General features: G+C 39.3%; 1 protein-coding gene across 1 annotated transcript in view; it reads right to left on the bottom strand.

Moving 5' to 3' along the window:
• The window catches only part of SLC25A24 (solute carrier family 25 member 24), a 49,085-nt gene that overhangs the window by 5,814 nt on the left and 25,874 nt on the right, over window positions 1–17,397 (bottom strand). The window contains exons 4-8 of the mRNA NM_001199363.1: window positions 14,458–14,569; window positions 12,521–12,679; window positions 9,770–9,922; window positions 5,898–6,005; window positions 3,984–4,151 (exon numbers count right to left, since the gene is read on the bottom strand). Coding sequence (NP_001186292.1) covers window positions 3,984–4,151; window positions 5,898–6,005; window positions 9,770–9,922; window positions 12,521–12,679; window positions 14,458–14,569 — 700 coding nt within the window. The remainder of the gene's footprint in view (window positions 1–3,983; window positions 4,152–5,897; window positions 6,006–9,769; window positions 9,923–12,520; window positions 12,680–14,457; window positions 14,570–17,397) is intronic.

Below are 17,397 nucleotides of genomic sequence, written 5' to 3'. Positions count from 1 at the left end.
AGCACATTTAATAGATATCATTTTTCTATACGTTTCCACCCTCTTCAATATGCTGGTTGCTTTCTTCTCTGTTCCTCTTCCGAGGAATCAAGTGAGCAAGACAGCATCCATCTCCTTGAGCTAAGGTCATAAGGACTCTAAAGGAATTACAATTTGTTCACATGTAGATCAAATACCTAGGGCACCTGATCTCAGATCAAGGACTCCTTTTAGATCCTAGGAAGATTCAAAGGTATTAAATTTCCCCTAGTCACAGACCAAAAGACAACTTTAAAGATATGTGGGTCTGACCAGATACTTTAAAAATTGGATACTTAGTTTTTCAATAGCCCAGCCTCTTTATTCATTGTTCAGAGCTGAAAGACCAGATCCTTCAGAGTGGGAAGAAAACTTCTTTGTGGCTTTCTCAGTCCCCTACTTTAAGATATACTCATTAGCAGCTTTCCCTCTTCCACTTCATTTATTAAAGAAGGCAAAGGCCTTAGCAGTGCTGACTCAAAGGCACAGAGGTCAATACTGACCCGCTGACTATTACACTGAACAATCGGACCTGTAGCCAGACATCTCCCCAGTACATGAGAGCTGCTTCAGGAGCAGCAGCCCTCACAACATCAACTGAAGAAATAGTTTGGGGCTCTCCACTCATTATTTGTTCTCCCGTGCAAAAAGAGATTTGCTCAATTCGCATCATACTCAACACCTTTCTGCAAGCCCTCTTACCCCATATGAAATATGGTTACTAACTTCTCGCATGACTTTCTCATTACAAAAACCTCAAGGCTGCAACCCTTCTCTGTTTACTTAATGACAAAACTTCTCAAGACTGTCTACCCTGACTGGGCAGTTATTATCCGCTAGAGCTGACTTACGATAAACCCCTCTTGCTAACACTGAGATGTCATGGTTTACTGATGGCTCTTGCTGGAGAGCAGCAAAGGAAAATATTGGGATGCGTATGCGCTTATACGCTCCTCTGAAGTAACTGAAGCAGCTCCACTGCTGACCGTTACTCCAGCCCAGCAGGCAGAACTCAGTGCTTTAACTAGAGATTTCACCGTAGCAGAAGGTTAAACTGTGAATATCTATCCAGAGAGTTGCTTTGCCTTTAGGGTAGTTCATGACTTTGGCATGCTCTAGAAACAGAGGATTCTTAACCTCGGGAGGCAACCAAATGAAGAATAAAAGTTAGGTCAATAAATTGTTGGAATTGATCCAACTTCCATCTGTCCTAACCACCATTAGGGTACCTGTGCATCCAAACTAAAGGAAATAACTTAGCTAATCAGGCCACGAGGACAACTGCTTTATGAACCACCAAACTTGCCTGAATGCCTCTCTGTTCCTCAAATGTGGTCTACCCCTTTGTGACACTGATTCTTTGAAAAATCCATTGGAGAATAAAAACTTACCCCCTACACATGAAATGTGATTTTCTGGATAGGTCCAATACCAGTGATGTGAGACAAAGCAAATCTAAATGCAATGCATTTAGAGAATGATCTTAATCAAAAGGGGGAAATGTGAAATGAAATGGAGTCGCTTATGTCAAGGGGCTTTTAAATGAAGTCAGAAGCGCATTCATTCAAAAGCTGGACCTTATGTACATCTCACCAGGTGGAACCATGAACTTATGAACTGCGCCACATCACAGGTAGTCCAAGGACACTGCAAAGAACACCTGCAATTTGTCACAGTAACAAACTCCTACCTCCTCCTAGGTGTTAGCCTTAGCAATCAATCATGTTTAACCAATGAGGTTCTGCCTTCAATGCAAATTAAAATTCTTTGTAATGCAAACTTCCCTTCTTTGCCACTAAAAACCTAGACTTTTACTCCCTAGCTGACACTGTTTAGGCTGCGAGCCAAATCTGTGTGGACCAAACCACAATTCCTCAACCCCAAATAAACGCTTTGTATTTGATTACACCTCCTGGGTTTCTTCAGGTTGACAAGTTCAAGGAATGATTCTGTGGTACCCACATCAGTCTCTTGGCTTTATCAATTTTAATAAATCAAAGAAAATGTGCCATTTTTGCTTTCTTTCTCCTCAAAAAAAAAAAAATTCCTAATACTATCTTCTAAGCTAAACTATATCTGTAATAACCATTTTTAAATTATAGTTTATTTATAATGTTGTATTAGCCTCAGGTTATATACATATTATAATAATCTCTAGGTCCATCCATGTTGCTGCAAATGGCATTATTTCATTCTTTTTCATGACTGAGTAGTATTCCACTGTGTATATGTAATATATCTTCTTTATCCATTCCTATGCTGACAGACATTTAGGTTGCTTCCATGTCTTGGCTACTGTAAAGAGTGTTGCTATGAGCATTGGGGTGCATTATCTTTTTGAATTAGATTTTTCTCCAGATGCACACCCAGGAGTGGGATTGCAGGATCACATAGTAACTCTATCTATCTACCTATTTATTTCAGGGCCTCACCCAAGGCATATGGAGGTTCCCAGGCTAGGGGTAGAATCTAAGCTGTAGCCACCAGCCTATACCACAGCAACACCAGATCCAGGGATCAAACCCGAGCCCTCATGGATACCAGTCAGGTTCATTAACCACTGAGCCATGACAGGAACTCCAGTAACTCTATTTTTAGTTTTTAAAGGAACTTCCACACTGTTTTCCAGAGTGGCTGCACTAATTTACATTCCCACCAATAATAGAGTTTGCTTTTCTCGACACTTTCTCCAGCAATTTTTATTTGTAGAGGTTTTTGTTGTTTTGTTTTGAGGGCCACATCCAGGGCATATGAAGTTCCCAGGCTAGGGGTCAAATCACAGATACAGCTGCCAGCCTACACCACAGCCACAGCAACGCGGGATCCAAGCTGTGTCTGCAACTACACCACAGCTCACAGCAACACAAGATCCTTAACTTACTGAGGAAGGCCAGGGATCAAACTCACATCCTCATATACACTAGTGGGGTTCATTACTGCTGCACGACAGGAACTCCCTGTAGAGTTTTTAATACGGCCATTCTAATTGAAGAGTGAGGTATCTCTCACTGCAGTTTTGCTTTGCATTTCTCTAATAATTAGTGATGTCGAGCATCTTTTCATGTTCCTGTTGGCCATCTGTATATCTTCTTTAGACAAATGTCTATTTAGGTCTTCTGCCCACTTTTTAAAAAATTTTATGGCTGTACCCACTGTGTATGGAAGTTCCTGGGCCAGGGAATGAATCCAAGCCATAGCTGTGACCTACACTGCACCTGCAGCAATGTCAGACCCTTTAACCTACTCTGCCAGGTCAAGGATCGAACCTTCACTCTGGAGCAGTTTGAGCCACTGCAGTCAGATTCTTAATCCACTGAGCCATGGCAGGAACTCCCTTCTACATTTTTGATTGAGTTGTTTTTTTTTATATTAAGCTGCATGAGAAATCTGTGTATTTTGGAAATTAGTACCTTATTAGAACTGTTCGCAAATATATTCTCTCAGTCCAAAGACTGTCTTTTTGGTCTGTTTTGTTTTGTTTATAGATTCACTTGCTGTGGAAAAGTTGTTAAATTTAATTAGGTCCCATTTGTTTATTTTTGTTTTCATTTCCATTACTCTAGGGGACAGATCCAAAAAAATTATTTCTGCAATTTATATCAAAGAGTGTTCTGTGTTTTCCTCTAGAAGTTTATAGTTTCCCATCTTACATTGAAGTCTTTAATCCATTTAATTTTTTTTGGTAGATCATGTTAGAGATGTGAACAACTATATCTTAATGTGAGTCTATTCTCCTCCATTAATAAAAATAATTCGCGGCGACATCTAATACAAAAGTGACTACAGGGGTATGGGGTCGCATATGCAAGGAACTTGAAAAGAAAGATCAAAGAGCACACCCTTGAATCTATTTTTGGTCCCAAACTGTTTCCTGGTATATATGTACCTGTCTATAGAAAGTCAAATTCTAACAATGAGAACGATTTAACTACATTTTCAGATTCAAAAGATTGCTACAAACTCACCTCATACACAGCAAGATCTATACCTGCATAAGGTATGATGCCTAATAAATTGGGAACATAACCTTTGTAAAAAGCTCCCATGCCTTCATGTTTCAAAATCTTCTTGGCACAATCAAATATCCCAGAGTATTGTCCAGTTTTGCCTACAGCCAGCCTGGTTTTCAGAACCTGGTTATGAAAGAGTATGACAAATAGTATTATTCATATTAATGCTATCATCATGGAATGCAAAAGAAGTACTTTTACAGAAAACAAATACCCAGCATACACTGTCACCGAAATGTCTGTCCAATCCACCGATGTGTTTGCTCTCATATATCATGTCTGTTGAGGGTCCAAGACCAGAGCCAAGAAGACCCATTTATTGCAAAGAGGATCCGAATTAGGGCAGCGGCGGAGGAAAAAGAAGACAATCTACTGATGTCTTTAAAAAACTGACTGTGATCAATTAGCTATGGAGCATGGTGGAAATGGTAGGGTAAAGGATGATTCCTGTTTTTCTAGCTTGGAACTCAGGATGAGGCCAGCAGGGGGCTGGGAAGTGATGCTATTAAAAGGGAAATGATGGGAGTTCCCGTCGTGGTGCAGTGGTTAACGAATCCGACTAGGAACCATGAGGTTTAGGGTTCGGTCCCTGCCCTTGCTCAGTGGGTTAACGATCCGGCGTTGCCGTAAGCTGTGGTGTAGGTTGCAGACGCGGCTCGGATCCCGCATTGCTGTGGCTCTGGCGTAGGCCGGTGGCTACAGTTCGGATTCAACCCCTAGCCTGGGAACCTCCATATGCCGCAGGAGCGGCCCAAGAAATAGCAACAACAACAACAACAACAACAACAAAAAGACAAAAGACAAAAAAAAAAAAAAAAAAGGGAAATGAGGTATGAAGTTAGGATATTTTTTGAGGGGTGTGTAGAGGAATATGAACAATCATATTAAGAGGCCTGCAAGGAAAGCTATTAATATGAATACCATGAAGGGGAAAATTAAGTGCATTTCACACTTAGGTGTTATCAGTTGTTGAAGCCCTCTGTCATATCGATAAAAATATCCACATCCACAATATTATTTTTGCTCTAATGCAGAAGTTGGCAAACGTTTTCTACCAAGTAAATACTTCAGTCTTGGCAGGACTAAAATACCAGGTCTCTGTTGCACATTCTTTCATTTTGTTTTGCTGTTGCTGTTGTCGTTGAAACCGTTTTTTAAAAAGTAAAATGTGAAAACTGTTCCTAGCTCAAGAACTGTGCGAAACAGTGCACAGGTCCATGGTTCGCTAACCTATGCTCTAATGGAAGGATGTCCAGTTAGAATGACCATCACCTAATCAAATTCTAAGGTTCCAAAACTCTTTGGAGAAGAATGGGTGTTATAATTCTTAGCAACACTGTGGCAGCCAGCCTCCAAGACAGCCCCCAACGCTCCCTGCCTCTGGTATTCACACCCTGGGCTGCCCCCTTCCACACTCTACCCGGGGAAGTCTGGGTAACCAACAGAGTACAGGTGTGTCCCAAGATGGTGGCTTCCGTCTTGGGTGGCCTCTTTGATTACAGGTTTGGAGAAACCAGCTACCATGTTGTGAGGACAGTCAAGCATCCTATGGAGAGGCTCACGTGATAAGGAACTACTGTCTCCAACCAACAGCTAGGGAGAGCTGAAAACACACACGTGAGTAAGCTTGAAAACAGACCCACCCCCAGCTGAACCTTGCAGTGACTGCAGCCCTGGCTGACACTTGACTATAGGCTGTGACAAACCCTGAGACAGGGACCCAGCTACGCTACGCCCAGATTCCTGACCCACAGAAACTGAGAGGTGATAAATACCTGTTGCTTTAAACTGTTAATTTTGGGATAATTTGTTACACTAGATAACAATACAACCACCATCAATGCAATCAGACTTCACAATGGTACTCACCTCCATAGGATAAATAAAAGTTTGTGCAGTTGCTCCAGCCATGGAACCAGAAATAAATCTCTCAAAAGTTCCTACTTTTTGTCCTTCCTCAGTAAGCAATTTCTTGTACTGTGTAAATAAAGTTTTAAATGTATATTAATACCTGCTATAGGATGAATTATATTGTTTTCTCCCCTACCCCCTGCTCTCTGCTGCTACAAATTCATATGTTGAAACTGTAACCCCCACTGCGATGGTATGTGGATATGAGACCTTGGGGAGGTAACTATGGTTTGATCGGGTCTTATAAGGATGAGTCTTTATGACAAGAGACACCAGAGAGTTCTTTACCTTTTTTTTCCTTTCTTTCATACACATGCTTACTCTCATCCTCTCTTCCACCGCCAGCCTCCCCCAATATGTATGCACCAAGGAAAGGCCCTGTGAGCACACGGTGAGAAGGTGGCCATCTGCAAGCCAGCAAGAGGGCCCTCACCAGAAGCCTAACTGGTCAGCAGCTTGATGACAGACTTTCCAGCTCCAGAACTATGAGAATATACTTCTGTTGTTTCAAGCACCCAGTGTACAGGATTTTGCTATGGCAGCCCCAAGCTTAGACAATACTAAATACACATCAGATTCTAGAAATCAATTGATTGACAATGTGATGTGTCTCAAAATGCATCCACTACAGTAATAATATCTAACAGAAAAGCCAGGCTTGAAGGCTAATGTATTAGCCTTACTGGAATTAATACTGAAAATTACTGGACAGCGATTTTCAAGTCAGAATTCCACAAAACACAGATGGTCCACAGAGGGGACGCAGTAGCTCCTTTGCTAAAAGCAGAGTCATAGCATTCTTCCCAAGATGCAAAGAACACACAAGGTTAATAAAGGGTTCACAGTTTCTAGGTATTTGCAGCTTTCTCCTTCTACTTCTCCCCGGGTATATGTCTAAAACTCTTCTCATTCTGTAAGCCTTCCAAGTGATCCACACCAAAGGCTTCGCCTCAATCACGCCCTCTCTACTGAAGAACAAAGCTTCTCCAGAACTACTCCTGCATGTGTCACAGACATAGCTCAAATCCAGCAGGCTCACAATGCCACCTGTTGTTCTACCTCAAAATCTAGTCCTCTTATCATCTTATCCATGTATTTAGTTGCTCAAGTTAGAAACCAGAGAATCATCCTTGAGTCCTCTTTCTCACCTCCATATCCACGCAATGAGTTCTGTTGTTTCTATGTCCCCAACTATTTTTCAGCTCATTTCAGTTTTTCTCTAAGCACTAGAGCCATCACCCTATACTGGTACTCATCATTTCTTATGTGAATTCCTGAAATATTTCCTTAAATAATCTTCCTACGTCTAGTACAGCCTCAATCTCTTCCAATACATCTCTAATCTTTTTCCAGGTTGAGCTTTCTTAAATGTAAACACACTCATTTCACTCCCCGACATAAGAGGCTTCAATATCCCCCTCACCATTTTGAGAATAAAATCTAGACTTGCTTTTGCATTTGGCTCCACCTACCTGTCCACCCTTTCATTGTTATCTTCCCAGAAATATACTTGATTACACATGAACCTGTGAACCACCTGCAGCTTTCTTCATGACTGATGCTCTCCTGTGCCTACATTTCTGTCCACAGATTGCTGCTTCCGCTCAAAATACCCATCAAACACCGTCTAAGGAAGCTCACAGTCTCAATAAGAAGAGAGGTTAAGTACTGAGATAATCAGAATTCAGTGTCAAAGTGCTAACAGAGGGAAATAAAGGGAAGGTTTCCTGGAGGAAATAACTCCAGGAAAGTCTGGAAGAATGTTCACCACCATATGACCTATAAGTAGAGGAGTGAAACGTGTGGGTGTGTGTGTGTGTGTGAGTGTGTGTGTGTCACTGGAGCAAGCGGTGGTGGAGAGGTGACTGCTGCACTGTGGACACGCCAAGTCTGAGGTACCCCTGGGAGATGTAAGTGGAGACGCATGGATGTGCAGGGCATGGGTGGACGTGCAGGTGGAGATGAGGAGGGAAAGGTTAGAATGGAAGGCAGTCAGCACACAGATGGCAGCTGAAACCATGACAATATTACACCACACCTGCCACCCTGTCACTGACACAACTGCACTGCCACGGTAATGACAACCGAAACGGACCACAGCTTTAAATTCGTATGTTTAAAAGGGCTACATACCAGGCTGAAAATATCCTTTTCTTCATTTTCTAAGCTTTTAGTTATTCAGTAAACAAGACCTACCTGAATCCAGAAGTGAGCTAGCTACATACACTAGGAAATTTGAGAATACATATGGCATAATATTTATTCCCAAAGTGGTTTACAACTCACTGGGAATAACAATGGGTGGAAGACTGAACATTCTATAATCCAGTGCTCTTAGGAAGCTGGGCAGGGGAGGCATTGGTTTTGGGTGGGATGCTTAGGAAATGCTTCTCATAGGAAGCTGGCCTTGGGAGAGCCCTGAGGGATAAGTGGACCTTCAGCAGGGGACAGAAAGTAGACATGCAAAATAGGGCCCAGGGACCACAAGAACACTATGCCACACTGTGCAGAGAGCTTTCTTTTGATCTCTAAAGAAAGTTAGCATGCAGAAGTTAGAATATGGTGACAAGAGCTCAGAATGAAGTCTGGCTGGATGGAAGCAAAGGATACCTGTTGACAGGGTCCAAGAGAAGAATCAGCCAGGCAAGTCGCAAAGTGCAATATGCACGTTTGCTTTTGCAATAACGTGGACTTTCAAAAATACTGACTTCCACACATGGAATAATGGTTTTATACTTGAACACTTATTTATTTTAGGCTCTGGCTTTCCTTCATAAAATCCAAGTAGGTGGTCAGACTCACCTACAGGTACCTGAAACGCTACCTCTTAGTAGTCGTGATTTGCTTCCTTAAACATTCACTGAAGGAAAATATCCTTCCCAAAGACAGGCTCTAATTACAGCCATGGAGCCTAGATTTTATTGAATTTTTTCTTTGCTTCTCTATTTCCTAAGTCAAGACACCACTAGACTTTGTAATCTTCTTAACAGTATTCTGTTGCTCAAGAAAAAACACGCTACAAAACAATCAAAAATCTATTTGAAATAATAAAAATTATAAGTTGGAATTAAGTTTCAAAGTTCTTATTCTCTATGATTAACCATGATGGAAGAAAAAATGGAAAGAACAATTTTACGCATGCCTTAACTAGATAATTTTGTTAATGACCATAAAGAGAAACCAAATTCTAAAACCCACTACTGTATTTCCTCTTAATACCATGTCATGCTGAAGCAGTATCCTAACATCTAAGTATCCTACATAATCTAAGTCAATAGGGAAGTTGATTCAGAGGTAAATGCACTCCTTCATTTATTCCTTCACTCACTCATTCAACAAACACTTACTCAGCACTTACCACGTGCCAGGCTCTAAGCGCTGGAGTACATGGAGAAAAAGCCAAGCCCCCTGCCTTCATGGAGCTTTCACTCTAAATTCAACTCAGTTTTACAGCAATGTCAAATTGCACAGAGAACTTCAACTTAAAAAGTTCTCCTTCCAGATGTTGGATGGGATACGTTCATAAAGACTTATGTTAATGTGCAGCGTCTCCTCTGAATGCAAAATGAATAAGCTATAATTCTCCATTGCCTTTATGAGCTACTTAGGAAAGAACACAAAGGTCAGAAATTCAGAATTCCAGAATTTAGTCAAGAGGAGTCTCTGAGTGTATCTAGCCTGATCTTCTGTAAGAGAAATTCCTCATGGAGCATATGCAGAAAAGTCTCATGAGCTAAAACAATAATCTAAAAAGCGCTGCATGTTAACTGTTATTCCATCAGCTGATTAACTCCTCTTTGTTAATAAATTCCATGGATGATAACAATTACCTGTTCATATGCCCAGAACTTAACAGCTGTCTCAGGCGCAATTTTAATGACATTTGTACCATTTCCTCTCCAAAGGGAGCGGATCCCTCCTTCTTTCACCATCTGTCGAAAGCCACCATATATGTTCATTTTCTCTGATTTTGAACCATGGACCTACAAATTAAAGCAGCATGTTATAAAATACTGGTGGCATGTTAATTACTACTTCCAAAGTAGTCATAGAAACCACTCTCTTTTCTTCAATACTATTTATTAATGCACTTGAAAACAGAACATAGGATGCAAAGAATTATTACCACCAGTTTAGAGGCCTGACTCTGAATCTAAAGCATAGAAAAATCAATATCCTCAGTGGAGGAAAGCAGGCAGAGAGGACAGGACCAAAATTAAAATTAGGAAAACATTCAAAAGATAATATAAATCAAATTATTCTTTGTTAGGCTATGGAATACCTTTTGGAACATGAGCAAGTTCATTGTTGAGAAAAATGAGAAAAATACTCTGGAAGTAACACATTATCCCTCCCTGCAAGAAATAATACTCACAGAAATACAAATGTGTCTGAAAACAATGTGGATATTATGTTTTTAGCAGAGCCCTAGACACTGGAATGCACACAGCCTAACAACAAAAATAAAAATTATAGCTCCGATCTGGTGTTGCTGTGGCTGTGGTGTAGGCCTGCAGCTGCAGCACCAGTTCAATCCCTAGCCCAGGAACTTCCATATGCCACAGGTGGAGCCATAAAAAAGAAAAAGAAAAAAAGAATAACTACTATTAAGAAAAAAGAAAAAAAAAGATGGAAGGGGCTGAAGACCAAAGGTCTAGACACAATAAAAACTCTGTGCATATTGTCACACACTGATGCCAGGAAATCCCACAGTGTGACTCTCTGGGCAGAGGACAACAGAAACTGCATTTGGTACTTCCCTGAGTAGAGCCCTATGCTCCTCTTTCCTTAGCTGATTTTAATGTGTATCTTTCTCTGTAATAAACCATAACCATGAGTATAAAAGCTTCCAGTGAGTTCTGTGAACTACTGAATCTGAAGGTAGTTTAGAGAATGCCACCCCCCCCAACCCCAAGCAAAATTGTAGGAACTAACATCCAGATATATCCATTTTATTTTACATAAATTTCACAATAAAATATGCCTAAGGAAGAGATGAATATTTATTCAAGCTCTCAATTTTCTTTTGTTCCTAAAGAAAAATACAGGAGTTCCCATCGTGGCTCAGTGGTTAACGAATCTGACTAGGAACCATGGGGTTGTGGGTTCGATCCCTGGCCTTGCTCAGTGGATTAAGGATCCGGCATTGCCAGGAGCTGTGGTGTAGGTCGCAGATGCAGCTCAGATCCCGCATTGCTGTGGCTCTGGTGTAGGCCAGTGTCTACAGTTCTGATTAGACCCCTAGCCTGGGAATCTCCATGTGCCACAGGAGTGGACCTAGAAAAGGCAAAAAGACAATTAAAAAAAAAAAAAAAAGAAAGAAAAATACACACCAGTTCTCACTCCTGTTTTTTAAAAGTCAGTATCTTTACCCTAAAATATATTTTTGAGATGTGCTGACCATAAGAATAATAATACAACCTTTAAAAACCTTTCTTTAAGCAATTACTATATTCCAGCAGGGTGTTCTCATGTATCAGGCATTTTCACATACCTTACCCTGGTTAATTCTAACAACCACCTTTGTCAGGTATTCTTATTCCCATTCCAGAATTAAGGAAAATGAGTTCTCAGGGATTCCATTCAATGTGAGAACCATGCACTTTGGGGCCAAAAATACTCCATTCCTCATCTAATTTATTGTAAAGGAAAAATTATTTAATTCTCTGAGCCTCGTGTTCCCCAGAGATAATATGAGGATAAAATCCTCTCTTGCAGGTTTACTAGAGGAGTCAATGGGTTATTACAATGAGCACCAAATAAATAACAATACTTTCCTTTTCCTCTTTTCTTTCCATTCTAACCAACTAAGGCTACACTGCTAGTGAAGAGTAAAGTCAGTCTATAAACCTAGGTCTTTTTCTGCCAAATTCATCTTCAGAATAATTTTAAAAATTACATCCCTGCTCCAAGATTCCAGATTTTAGGAAACAAACAAACAAACAAAAACCTCTTTTGAGAAAGCATATAAAGTAGAAGGAAAATATACATAATTTAAGGAGAACCCTATAATAATTGCTGGGGATTTTTTTTGTTGTTGTTGTTTTGTTGGTTTTTTTTGCTGTTGTTGTTTTTTGTCTTTTTAGGCCCACACCTGTGGCATACGGACATTCCCAGGACTGGGATCAAATAGGAGCTGCAGCTACTGGTCTACACCACAGCCACAGGAACACCAGATCCGAGCTACATCTGCAACCTATTCCACAACTCGTGGCAAAACCAGATCCTTAACCCATGAGTGAGGCCAGGGATCCAACGTGCATCTGCATGGATACTAGCAGGATTTATTACCACTGAACCATGATGGGAGTTCCAGATTTTCTTTTCTAATTAAACACTTGGAGTAGTCACAGACTGCCAAGATTAAAAGTTCATCACACACAGGTACCAACAATTTAAGGTTTGTTCAGACAGAAATACATATATGGACTGAATTTGGGATTAACAGCAATAAAATTGAGAGATTTATTTTTAAAGGTATGACTATTACTAAGAAATTTTTCAACTTTTTTCAAAGCACTGTATTTCTCATTGTTTCAGGTTATTTAGGACAAACTTAGACACAGGATCCAAAGGCACACCTGCATCATGACTTTCAGACGATCCAAAGGGGCAGTGCTTGTTCGAGAGACGGCGCCGGCAACACCTCCTGCCAAGAGCTGCCTCCACCACTGTCCTGACTTTTTTTCATCTTCCGTGAACTCATCCGGAATAGTTAAACTGTCTCCTATGTCAATACCCTGTTAAAATGGAAAAAAGACCCTGAGGCTCCTTCAATTAAAAATACATCATCCAGAAGGTTTGTTTTAGAGAAGAATCATGTCTTATCATTAAGATCAACTTCATTCCTCAGTACTATACTGAACCAATTCGAGCACGGAGGCAATTATAAGTAGGCTATTGATGCTAAATGAAGTGCAAGATCAGTTCACAAAAAACAAAATTAACACTAATCTCAAATTTACAAAATCAACAATTACAACTTTTTTTCTTAGTAGATTCAGAGTAACTTTTGTCTTCTGGCTCTAAGTCAGAATGAAAGGGCAGCCTTTTATCAGATAGAGTGAAGCCTTATTAGCTACAGAAAGAAATTAATCTGTCAGTTCTTCGAAGATATGCCCTTGACCTCAAAATTATATCCATCTTATAATTTATACCATCATATGTGCTTTAAATACATAGATAAAAATTAAATAAAAACTGTAATATGAATACCCCTCAGCTCATTTCCTATACAGACTGTCTACATATATATTTTATAAATCTGACTTGTCATTTAAACCATACAATAGATTCTATATAAAATGTAGCTAACAGGAAGGTATTGTTTAAAATGATCCACCTTCCAATCTACTCTAAACATCACTATAGTTTACATATATAGCTTGACAGCAACAAAATTCTATAATGATATTTTTACAATTTTATTGTTTAAATGGTTCTAGTGTCAAAGATTTTATAGTTAGAGTGTGTCAGGGTAAGGAGCTATGCTACAGTATAGTAGCTCTCGGTTTCTTCATTTTACTACCAATAAAATAGATACATGATTACAGCCTCTAATGTTATCAACTATCTCCAAAGACCCAGTCATGATTTGATTATATAAATGACCTCAGATAAATATAAAGGTTATCAAGGCAACTAAACTACTAATATAGTATTATTCTATATTCACAGTTGAAAAGGTATTAATCACCAATAATTCTACAATGCTCTAGGTAAGTTTAGGCATTTTTTTACTATGAGCAATGTGAACTCTAGGCTTCATTTAGTGCACATGAAGTTTTCTGAAATCCCAGGAATAAGTATAGTAGTCAAACCCAGGAGAAAAATAAAAACTCTCTCGAGGAGCTCCCACTATTTTCAGGAACAGATTGCACAATAAAATGAAATTCATTTACACCAGGTTATTTCAGCAAAATATTAATGAATTGAAATTTGAAAGTTTTGAGGAATATAGAGATGGGTAAGCAATGCTGAGCAGATGAGCCATAGGTTTTCTTAACCATCCATGACTAGTATTATAGGTGCCTTATGTCAACTACACAGTTGACTGAACAAGTAAGTTTCAGAAGGGACTCTCTAACCATTATCAATAGCCAAAGAAACAGATCCTTAGCAACCACAAGATACTGAGATTCTTTATTATTTATTTATTATTATATCATCATAAAAAGTAACTTATGCCTGTAACTGTGACACTTCCCTATGGCAGAACACTCAAATGACAACAAAAGCTGAATCTGCATAAGATTTTTGGAAGGCAGTACCTCTTCCAAATTTTGAGAATGGTAAAAACAGGAACTACATCTGCAAAGTTTATACAGTCTTGTTTGTTTTGCTTTTTTTTTTTTTAAGACACTTTAAATATACACCTAAGAGACTAATAGAATTCTATAAGTTGAGGAGCTTCTGGGACTTGGGTACCCTGGCCACCAGTGTTAGAGTGCTCTTGGATAACTACACCAATGGCTTACAGCTCCAAATTCGTATAAGTTAATACATGAAGCATACTCACGGTAGAATGTTTCCAGAAACGGATAATTTCCTCAATGTCTGTAACGGGATTAAATAAGAAGTAGTCCCTCCACTCATTCCAGTCCACTGTCATTGTCCCATCAGCATCAATGCTGAAAATAAAAAGAAACTGATTAAAGAACAAAATTTACCAAGAAAACGGACATTATTGGCCAGGTTGCAGAATGATAGTTTCTCATCCAACTCAATATTCTTAGAAGATTTTTGGAAATGGCAACAAGCATTGGATGATCTGTTAGTCTGAATCATTTAAATTAAAATGGACTCTAAAATAACAGATTTCTCTAAACGCTACTTTTGGTGCTCTGTCAAACTCCAAGTCCATGAGCTATCAAATACTAAAGCTAGAAGATAAAATTGGGAAGCAGTAACGCATGGATTTGTGATCCATTTTTTTCTTATACTGGCTCAGGGAGATAGTTCTTAATGTTCTAACATTTGGATCTGACTTTGGAATATACTCAAAATATGCTATCAATTTCCTTCTCTAACTTTCTCTAAGCTACGAAAATCAGCAATGATGTAAAAAAAAAAAATCAAACTTTGTGATTGAGCCTTTCAAATCTTAAGAAATCTTGGTACCTTATCTTCAACATTTAAAATTAATACCTTGGGGAGTTCCCCTTATGGCTCAGCGGAAATGAATCTGACCAGTATCCATGAGGATGCGGGTTCGATCCCTGGCCTCACCTAGTGGGTTAATGACCCGGTGTTGCCTTGAGCTGTGGTATAGGTCACAGACTTGGCTTGGATCCCACATTGCTGTGGCTGTGCCATAAGCCAGCAGCTGTGGCTCTGATTCGACCCCTAGCCTGGGAACTTCTATATGCCTATGTGGCCCTAAAAACATAATAATAATATATTGTAGCCTTGGATACTCATTAACTTTCTGCTTGTTTTAGAAGTTTCTTAGCAATAATGTCATTTGAACTCTACATTACCCAGGATTGTGACTATTCTGTTCACTACTGCAGACCCAGCACCTAATGCAGTTGGCACAAAGATGCTGAATTAATGAATATCTCTGAAAAAGTTTTGGTGTCTCTTCCAAATTCTATATTTATTCTATGATAGTGATGCATAAAGACAACAGTCAAATAAAATGGGATTTTCAGACATTTATTGTATTTTCCAGTGCTACTTTTAACATTGACCTGCATATGTGAAATTACACTTAAACTTTCATTTGGCCCAGAATACAGACGTTAATATTCCATATTTGCAAAAGTGTCATCGTTACTACTGATGTTTTTAAGACTATTCTTCTGGATTCTGATATTTATAGCTCTATTTGTATGACAATTTTCCATTTTAATGCAATTGTTTATCATATGTCCCAACCCTACAACCTCCAACACATACAATACATGTGCAAGTATTCTCCACAAGGAAATGATTTTTTGTTGATTTTATTCATGGATATGATCAAAGTGTCTAGAACAGTGCCTGGCACAGACCAAGTATTTATTGAATGAATATGTGAATTCCAAACTCCATAGGTTAAAGCCACAAAACACTTACTGCAGACAAACTACTTAAATTAGGTACACTCGCGGTGGGCTTAAATTGTATATTTCTTCAAATTACTAACCAAGTTGAGCATCTCTTAATATATTCATTTGCTACTCATGTTTTCCCTGTGTGAAATGCCTGTTCATACCTTTTGCCCATTTTTCTAATGGGTTATGTCTTTTTCTTAAATATGTATAGTTCTTTATATAGTTGCTTCTAATCCTTCAAGTTACAAATTAGCAAATACCCTTCGTCTTTTCACTTTATGATGTCTATGAATAGATGCTCTTAATTTTAATATGGCTGAACTGATCAACTGTTTCATTTGTGCTTACTAACGTTCATATTTTTTAAAATAAATTCTTGCCTACAGTGAGATACAGACGTATTTTCTTCTTTTTCCCTTAAAGGTTTTGCTTGCAGTGTAACTTTAACATTTAGGTTATTTTTTTTTTAATTGAAGTTGATTTACAATATTGTTTTTTAGTTTCAGGTGCACAGCAAAGTGATTCAGTTATATATAATTTGGGGGTTATTTTCCATGATAGGTTATTATAAGACATTGAATATAGTTCCCTATGCTATCAGTAAATCCTTGTTGCTTATCTATTTAATGTACAATAGTTTGTATCTGTCAATCCCATACTCCTAATCTATCCCTTCCCTTCCCCTTTCCCCTCTGGTAACTCTAAGTTTGTTTTCTGTGTTTTGTGCATGGTGTGAGGTAGGTAGGCAGCTCCATCTCTGTCTGCATGGACAACCAGGTGCACCGGCATCATTTACTGCATAGTCCCTCCTTTTCCCACTGATTTGCAAAGCTCCTTCTCTCACGTGTCAAATCCCAAACATGGATGCGTTTGTTTCTGGGATAGTATGTTCCATCTGTCAACTCGTCTATCTCTGTAGCAATACCACTAAGTCTTAATCGTAGCTTAATAACAACTCTTGATATCTGATAGGGCAGGGCCCTGGCTCTCTCTGGTCCAAGAATGTCTTGGTTATTCTTGGGCCTATGTGGTTTCATTTTTCCCTAGAAATGTTTAATAGCCCAAATGCTGGGGCAAAGAGAACAACTAACAGGATGGTTCAGGATGGGGCGGGGAAGCAAGTAGGAGTGGGAGAAGGAATCAATCAGGAGGAGATTGATGGACTGGTGGAAAGGAAGGGGCCAGAGGTCTGTAAGCCGAAAAGCAAGGAAGCAGGAGCGAGACGGTGTAAAATCTGAAAGAAGGGTCAGACAGTTTAAGACCTCAGAGGAGGAGGAGTTTCTAGATATGATACAATCCTGAGAGGGAGTGGGCTTGCCCAAGCAAAATGGAATGAAAGTCCCAGGTGTTGAGAAAGGCAAGAAACACTAAAGCTAAGGAGAAAGAGGAGTCAGGTTTTCAGCTCAAAACCTGAAGTTTCC

The sequence above is a fragment of the Sus scrofa genome, chromosome 4, assembly GCF_054392235.1.
Source record: "Sus scrofa isolate SSC_HxYL_T2T_F1_AM1 chromosome 4, Sscrofa_HxYL_maternal_Yorkshire_Landrace_v2.0, whole genome shotgun sequence".
NCBI lineage: Eukaryota > Metazoa > Chordata > Mammalia > Artiodactyla > Suidae > Sus > Sus scrofa.
Note: the sequence above shows the minus strand (reverse complement) of the source record. Positions and strands in the feature narration are given on the sequence as shown.